The 8,530-nt window shown below is 38.7% G+C and overlaps 1 protein-coding gene across 1 annotated transcript in view; it reads left to right on the forward strand.

Moving 5' to 3' along the window:
- The window catches only part of GAB2 (GRB2 associated binding protein 2), a 245,087-nt gene that overhangs the window by 157,098 nt on the left and 79,459 nt on the right, over positions 1 to 8,530 (forward strand). The window contains exon 2 of the mRNA XM_007940891.2: positions 4,437 to 4,737. Coding sequence (XP_007939082.1) covers positions 4,437 to 4,737 — 301 coding nt within the window. The remainder of the gene's footprint in view (positions 1 to 4,436; positions 4,738 to 8,530) is intronic.

The following is an 8,530-nucleotide window of genomic DNA, read 5'->3' on the forward strand; positions in this document are numbered from 1 at the left end:
CATTGTAAGTCCCAAGGTCAGCAGAGCATAGCAGGCTGCTGAGCAATGACACGGCTACATGCAGGGTCCAAGCGTGCCATAGGCCAGAGACCATTCTCAAAGCTTCTCCTTATATACAGGAAGCAGACGACATACCCAAAGGCAGCTACTCAGCTGCTCCCAGTAGATTCCACCATGGAGTTGACTACCAGTCTCATCATGGGGAATACTATGTAGATCCAGCTGCCCAGCCACTCAACCAGGCCTAGCCAAGTTGTATGTCAACCATCACAATTGGTATTCCATAAATTCCTGGAGCCTTCTTTTTTGTCAATTCCTTCAATGCAACTTTGACTTCTTCCTTCAGTACCATTGGTTCTTGATCATATGCCACCTCCTGAAATAGTTGAGCATCAACCAATTCCTTTTGGTACAATGACTGTATTACTTCTGTCTTCTTTTGATGTTTCCTACATCATTCAGTATTTTGCCCACAGAATCCTTCAGTATTGCAACTTGAGGCTTGCATTTTTTCTTCAGTTCCTTCAGCTTGAGAAATGCCAAGCATGTTCTTCCCTTTTGGTTTTCTAACTCCAGGTCTTCATAACATTTCATTATAATTTATCTTCTCAAGCTGCTCTTTGGAAATCTTCTGTTCAGCTCTTTTAGCTTGTCACTTCTACCATTTGCTTTAGCTACTCTCCATTTAAGAGCAAGTTTCATAGTCTCTTTTGACAGCTATTTTGGTCTTTTCTTCCTTTCCTGTCTTTTTAATGACCTTTTGCTTGATTCATGTATGATGTTCTTGATGTAATCCCACAACTCATCTGGTCTTCAGTCTTTTGTGTTCAGTGCACCAAATCTATTCTTTAAATGGTCTCTAAACTGAGGTAGGATATAATCAAGGTCATATTTTGGCTCCTGTGGACTTGTTTTAATTTTCTTCAGTTTCAGCTTGAACTTGCATATGTGCAACTGACAGTCTATTCCACAGTCAGCTCCTGGCCTTGTTTTGGCTGAAGATATTGAGCTTCTCCATTGCCTCTTTCCACAGATGTATTCTATCTGGCAAGGTTCACATGTATAGCCACTGTTTATGTTGTTGAAGAAAGGTATTTGCAACGAATAAGTCATTGATCTTGCAAAATTCTATCATGTGATCTGTGGCATCATTTCTATCACCAAGGCCATATTTTCCAACCACTGATGATTCGTCTTTGTTTCCAACTTTCACATTCCAATCACCAATAATCATTAGTACATCTTGATTGCATATTTGGTCAATTTCAGACTGCAGAAGTTGGTAAAAATCTTCAGTTTCTTCATCTTTGGCTTTAGTGGTTAGTGCATAAATTTGAAAAATAGTAGTATTCATTTATCTTCTTGTAGGCATATGGATATTATCCTATCACTGACAGCATTGTACTTCAGGATAGATCTTGAACAATTCTTTGTGATGATGCCATGCCATTTCTCTTCAGTTTGTCATTCTCGACATAGAAGGTCAGATAATTGTCTGATTCATAATGGCCAAAACCAATCCATTTCAGCTCACTAATGCCTAGGATATCAATCTTTATACATTCCATTTCATTTTTGACAGCTTCCACTTTTCCTAAATTCATACTTTGTAATTCCACATTCTGATTATTAATGGATGTTTGCAGCTGTTTCTTCCCATTTTGAATCATGCCCCATTAGCAAATTAGGGTCCCAAAAGGTTAACTCTATCCACATCATTAAGGTCAATGCTACTTTGAGGAGGAAGCTCTTCTTCAGTCATATTTTCAGTGCATTTCGACCTGGGGGGCTTATCTTCTGATGCTATGTCAGACAGTGGTTCAGTGCTATTCATAAAATTTTCCAATAATAAATCAGACAGTATTTCACTGTTATTCATAAGGTTTTCACAGGCCAATTCTTTGAGAAGTGACTGATCCCTTCTTTCTTCCCAGTCTATGTTCCTAGTCTATCTTAGTCTAGAAGTTCCACTGAAACCTGTCTGTCACCACCAGGTGACCCTGCTGGTATTTGAAATACTGGTGGCATAGCCTCCAGCCCCACAGCAGCATGCAAGCCACCACAGTATGATAAACTGACAGATGAGTGGTGGGGGAATGATCCTAGTAGGGAAGAAAATCGCAATGATTCCCAAGAGGGAAAGAACTGAGTGTCCCTATGTATATGAGGGGTTAGATCTAGTGCACAACTGGAAGAGTATTGACCTTGCATTAGAGGAACTGTCCATGTAATGGACAGAATAGATTCCATGGCTCCAGATGCAAGCAAGTTGGTATATATGGTGATAGAACATGTGTAAATTCTCTTTTGGTTGTTTATGTTTTCTTATGAAATAAGAAACAAGGCACCAGAGGAGTCAGAAATTTAAAGAAAAAGAAGTTGAAGAGATTGTTGCCAAAGAGCAGGAGAATGTCACCCACTCCTCACTTATTGACATGGTTGGGTTCCAAAGTCCAGGTTGTCATACAAAATGGAAGATGACCATTTATCAGATCACAGAAAGAAGAATGACTGCTTCATTACATAACTGCCATATTTCATCATTACATAACTAAAAATTACATCATTCAATAACTGCCAAATCACTGTCAATCATGGCCCAGCCAAGTTAACATATAACATAAACCATCACAGCCAGTGTTACCCTCACCTTACATATTGACATTGGTTACTGCCAGACATACATCATTAATGCACAAAACAGTTGGATAGTAGTTTTTTTGCTCCACCACTTGTTTGTCAGCATGAGGATCCACTTGAAGTTAATGTGAGACCAGAGCAGTCACATGATTTTCTCCATCTATATGCAGCTGAGAGGGAGCAGGTAGATTAGGCAGAGCATTGGACTTAGCCAGGGATGGTAGTTTTGCCCCATAAATAAGAGGAACCCAGAAAAGAGCAAGGCAATGATTATAATGTGACACAGGAACTAAGCCAGCTGAATGACAATGGTTGGAAGAAGATGAGAGTGAAAAAGATGGTAGGGTCAATGGAGTGTAGGTCCCCAGTATGGTTAAGAACTGTGGTAATGATCAAAGCCTTAACAATTATAGTGTTTTAGGGTTCGTTTGCCTAACAAAAACCAATTACAGTTGAATTGGGCAGGTGCTGGTAGTGATTCTCATTATTTAGATGAGGCAAAATCTAAAGAGGTAAATGACGTAATCTAAAATCACACTGCAACTCAGTGGCAAAACATAGATTCAACCCAAGGCTCTCTATTATGTGAAGTCTTTTTAATTCTCTGTGTTGCATGTGTTCACGGATAACTCAGTCTTATTGAAGAGATGGAATATAAAATACAACATAACAGAATATCTGATCAGGTGTTAAATTCTATAGTATGGAAATAGGGAATTTACTCATTCAGTGATACATATTGAGCTCTTAGTATATACAAGGCAATCATATAAATGCTACAGAAATCATAGTGAGCTAAAAAAAAACAGTCCTAAAGTTATGTGCTTCAGAGAAGACTTACAAGAGTTTTCTGTATGATTTTTCCAAGGCATCATGGTTTGATAAAAACACATTGCACTAAAAGTCAGAAAATGGTTATTCTGCTACTTATATGTGTCATTGTTGCTCCAAATCATTGTGTCTCAGTGAAGGTCCCTGTCTGTAAACAGGAGAGGCTATGGTTTCTCGTGTTCCACGCTGCTTAAAAGTACTCTGAGTTTGAGTGTGTATTCTAGCCAATTGGAGTAAGTGCTATAAAGTAATATCATTCTTATCTAACTTCCTGATACAAAAAATGGGAATGCCATTTTCTTAGGCTGGGTTCTCTATAGGAGCAAAACCAGTAAAACATACAAATAGAGATTTCTTTCAAAGAAATGGCTCATGCAGTTGTGGAGGCTAGCAAGCCCCCAAATTAGTTGGTCAGGCTTAAGGCTTCTTCTGACTCACATGATTGTGGGGGCTAATGGGTTCAAAATTGACTGTGAAAAATGAAGAATCCCAAAATCTGCAGGTCAGACAGCAGGCTACTGGCTCATATCCCAAGAACCGGAGGTCAAACGATGATGAGTTAGATATAGGAGAAGGAGAACTTTGACAAAACATCCATATATTTTGGATGCAGACCACACCCTCAAAGAAACTCCCTTTACCTCAGGTCACAAAATGGAGGGTATTTACATAATAGTGAGAATCATGACCTAGCCAAGTTGACACATAACATTAACCATCACAGCCACATCTTGGTTTTGGGAAAAAGACTTGTTTTCTTAGTGAAATGTTGTACTAACATGCATTGTAAAGTCATCCTCTATTTTTGAAACTATGAGGAAATATGAAAGGGAGACATAAGCCATGTTCAGCCTGTGTGTCAAACATTCCCCATGCTCAATTTAATGATTTCCAAGGATCTGTTAAATACTTTGAAAAACTAATGTTTTTTTCCCCTCTTCTTACTCCTTCCTGATGGGATTCAGGCCTGGAAGAAACGTTGGTTTATCCTGCGGAGTGGCCGGATGAGTGGTGACCCAGATGTTCTGGAATACTACAAGAATGATCACTCCAAGAAGCCCCTGCGGATCATCAACCTCAACTTCTGTGAACAGGTGGATGCAGGCCTGACCTTCAACAAGAAGGAGCTGCAGGATAGTTTTGTATTTGACATCAAGACCAGTGAGCGCACTTTTTACCTGGTGGCTGAGACAGAAGAGGACATGAATAAGTGGGTCCAGAGCATCTGCCAGATCTGTGGCTTCAACCAGGCTGAGGAGAGCACAGGTATGAGAACATACACAGACCTTTCTCAGAAGGGGTGAGGTGCTTCCAGAGGAGACTTGGAGGTTGGCTCTCAGACTCCTTGAGCAGGGAGAACAGGGCTGCAGCTAAGCTTTCCTCTTTGGCAGAGGAGTAATAGGCAGAGGCTAAGAGTATAAAGGGGATGCCTTGAGAACAAGTTTGCAAAAAAGGAGAATGAAGGGCTTAGCCAAATATTAGAGGTATTCCCTAATTTTGCTCAAATGGGGAGCCAGAAAATGTTGGGGCTGTGATAAAGCAAAGGGTGCTTTGTGGTGTTTTTTCAGGCACCTCAGCACCATGTTCATCTCTCAGTTCTGCTCCTTTTCCCCCTTCCCTTAGCTCTCGAGTGCCCTGAACCCTGTTACCTCTCCACACATTAGACAGTCACACCTTGATCCCCTTTCTGATCTACCCCTTGCTTGTTCTGGCCTATCTATTTCAGATCTTCCTTAGGGAGCTGCACAGTTATACTTGTTCCTTTTTTTTTTTTTTTTAAAGAAAGGGTCCTTTGTGGCTATTATTGATGTATAATCCAGTGTTACTCATGCACACTTGGGAAGAAATAGGGCAGAGGAGGAAATACTGATTTATGCTTGGGTTTAGACAGCCTTCACAGAAGAGCAGCTCAACATTTTGAATTGTGTAGAGTCCTCTCTCATATTTGTTTGGGGCTCATGCCTAATTTTTGGTATTTTAATTTCTTATTATTCATTGTAAATAATTTATTATTATTATTATTTTTATTGTGATTTGGGTGAAAGTTTACAGAGCAAATTCATCTTCCATACAGCAGTTTACATACACTTTGTCTCATGACATTGACTACATTCTCCCACAGTGCAACAGCTCCTCTCCCACTTCCTCCCCATAACCACCTCGTCCCTGTGTCCTTCCCTCCCATACACTCCTGCCCCGCTGAGCTATCTCCCTGTGCATACACAGCCCATCTATTATCCCATGATTGATCTCTCCAAGGAGTGTGTGTACCTAATATAAATGTTCAGCTCACATGCCTGTCTTTTATTTGGCTGGAAGCCACAGGAGTGGGTTCAATTCCAGACTTGATGGGTAGCTAGGGGCCATAGTCTCAGGCGTTACACCAGGCTCTATCAGACCAGCAAACCTGGTCCCTTTTGTTTTGTTTTGTTTTTATGATTTTGAGTTTTATTCCACATTCTTCTCCCCCTCTATCTAGAATCTCCTACATAGATCCCCCTCCAAGTGGTTGACAGTGGTAACTGGGCACCATCTAGTTCTTCTGGTCTCGTAGTCATATGTCATGCCTAATTATTTTGATGGTTGAGTAGTAGGTTCTTTTCTGAGGTAGGTGGATGTCTAAATCACATGTTCTTAAATCTGTACACCAAAATTTAAAAATACTGATCCTGAGGACCTATGCCAGATCAGTTAAATAAGAATCCCTGATGTGTGGGACCTAGGCATTAGTGTTTTTTATTTACTTTTTAATTTTATTTGATGTCCAAGAAGCCATTAAAAAAAAAACACCCAATTTAATATGTGTCTCTGCTCTAGCTAGTGGTTTACACTCCTTTCCCCACCCATCCCTGGTAACCATCAATGAATATTTGATCTTTGTAACAGTGGTCTCATACAGTATTTATACTTTTGTGATTGACCAACTTCACCCAGCATAATGGCCTCTTAAGTTCATCTAAGTTCTGAGATACTTCATATATTCATCATTGTTCTTTAACATTGTGTAGTATTCCATTGTGTGTATGTACCATAATTAGTTGCTCCATTCCTCCACTGATGGGCATTTAATTGTTTACATGTTTTTGCTATTGTGAATAATGCTGCAGAGAACATAGGTGTGTATATATCTATTCATGTCATGGCTCTTATTTCTCTAGGATATATACCTAGTGGATTGCTAGATCATATGGTATTTCTATTTCCAGATTTTTAAGGCACATCATACCATTTCCCACAGTGATTACACCATTTTACAGTCCTACCAGCAGTATATAAAGGTTCCAGTCTTTCTGCACCCTTGCCAGCATTGCTTTTCTATTTATTTATTTATTTTAAACTTTGCTATTATTGCTGGGATAAGATGTTATCTCCTTGTTGTTTTTATTTGCGTCTGTCTAATGGCTAATCATCATGGGCATTTCTTCATGTGTTTGTTAACAGGCCTTAGTGTGTGTGTATGTGTTTTTTTTTTTTTTTTTTTTTTTAAAAGGCTTTATTCTGAGTTGCAAGAATCCAAAGGTTGCAAACATTTTCTGTAAATATTTTGGGCTTTGGGAGCTATATACAGTCTCTGTTTTATATTCTTATTTTTACAGTGTTTTAAAAATGTAAAAAGCATCCTTTGCTCATTAGCAACATTGGCATCATCTGAGAACTTGTTAGAAATGTAAATACTAGGGCCCACCACATACCTACAGAAGCAGAAACTTTGGAGGCAGGACCCAGCAGTCGGTTTTAAGAAGGCCTCCATGTGACTTCATGCAGGATCAGGTTTGAGAACCGCACAGGTCTAGACTCTTACTGCTCAAAGAGGGGTTTGTGGACCAGCAACATCATTCTCTCCTGGGAGCTTTTTAGAAATGCACAGTCTGAGGATCCCACACAAACCTACAGTACTGGAATCAGCAAATTTAAAAAAAAATTAGTTTGAAATAATTTTAGACTTACTGAAGAGTTGCAAAAATAGTACATCAAGTTCCACTATGCCCTTCACTCGCCTTTCGCCAATGTTAACTTCTTACTTAACTATAGTACAATTATCAAAACTAAGGAATAAAATTGGTACAATTCTATTAACTAAACTGCAGACTTTAGTTGGATTTTACCTGTTTTCCACTGATGACCTTATTCTGTTCAAATTCAATCCAGGATACCACATTAGATTTAGTTGTCATGTCTTTGGGTCTCTTCCAGTCTGTGTCAATTTCTCTGTCTTTCATGACCTTGACATATTTAAAAAGTATTGATCAGGTATTTTGTAGAAGGTTCCTCACTTTGGGTTTATTTGATGTTTTCTCGTGATAGGTTATCAGTTTTTGGAAGATTCTATGACAGTTGACAACAACAACCAACTACAAAGGTGATATGCCTTTCTTGGCACATAGTATCAGTATGTTTTACTATGGGTCACATTAATCTTGATCACATAGGTACCATAGGGTCTGCTGAGTTTCTCCACTATGAAGTTACTATCCTTGTTTTTGCAATTAAAAAACATTTTTGAGGAGACACTTTGATAATGCACAACTATTGTATTTCCCCTTGAACTCTGCACACTAATTTAGCATGTATCAATATATCATGTTTACAGCACTTATCACTGTGGTATTCTAATAGTGGTTTTCTGCTTCCCTCAATTTGCATTTTATCAAGATCCTCAGGTGATATATGCACATTCATATTTTACAAGAACTAGTCTGGATCATTGATTCCCACACCTGGCAGGTCATCAGAAGCACCTGAAAAAACATTTTTTAACTTATAGGTGCTAATTCATTAGATCTGATTTGGTGCTGAAGAATCAATAGTTTAAAAAATTCCTTCCACAGAAGGGGAGAAAATATTTTCAAATCACGTATCTGATAAGGGTCTAATATCTAGAATATATTTATTTAAAAAAAAAAAAAAACTCGTAACTCAACAAAAATCACAAATAACCCAATTTTTCAAGTGGCCAAAAGATTTTTTTTTTTTTTTTAATCTATAATCTTTTTTTTTCTGTGATTTGGGTGAAGATTTACAGAGCAAATTCACTTTCCATACAGCAGTTCACATATAC

Source organism: Orycteropus afer, unplaced genomic scaffold (genome assembly GCF_000298275.1).
Source record: "Orycteropus afer afer isolate SDZICR_OR568_19922 unplaced genomic scaffold, OryAfe1.0 scaffold00074, whole genome shotgun sequence".
Lineage (NCBI taxonomy): Eukaryota > Metazoa > Chordata > Mammalia > Tubulidentata > Orycteropodidae > Orycteropus > Orycteropus afer.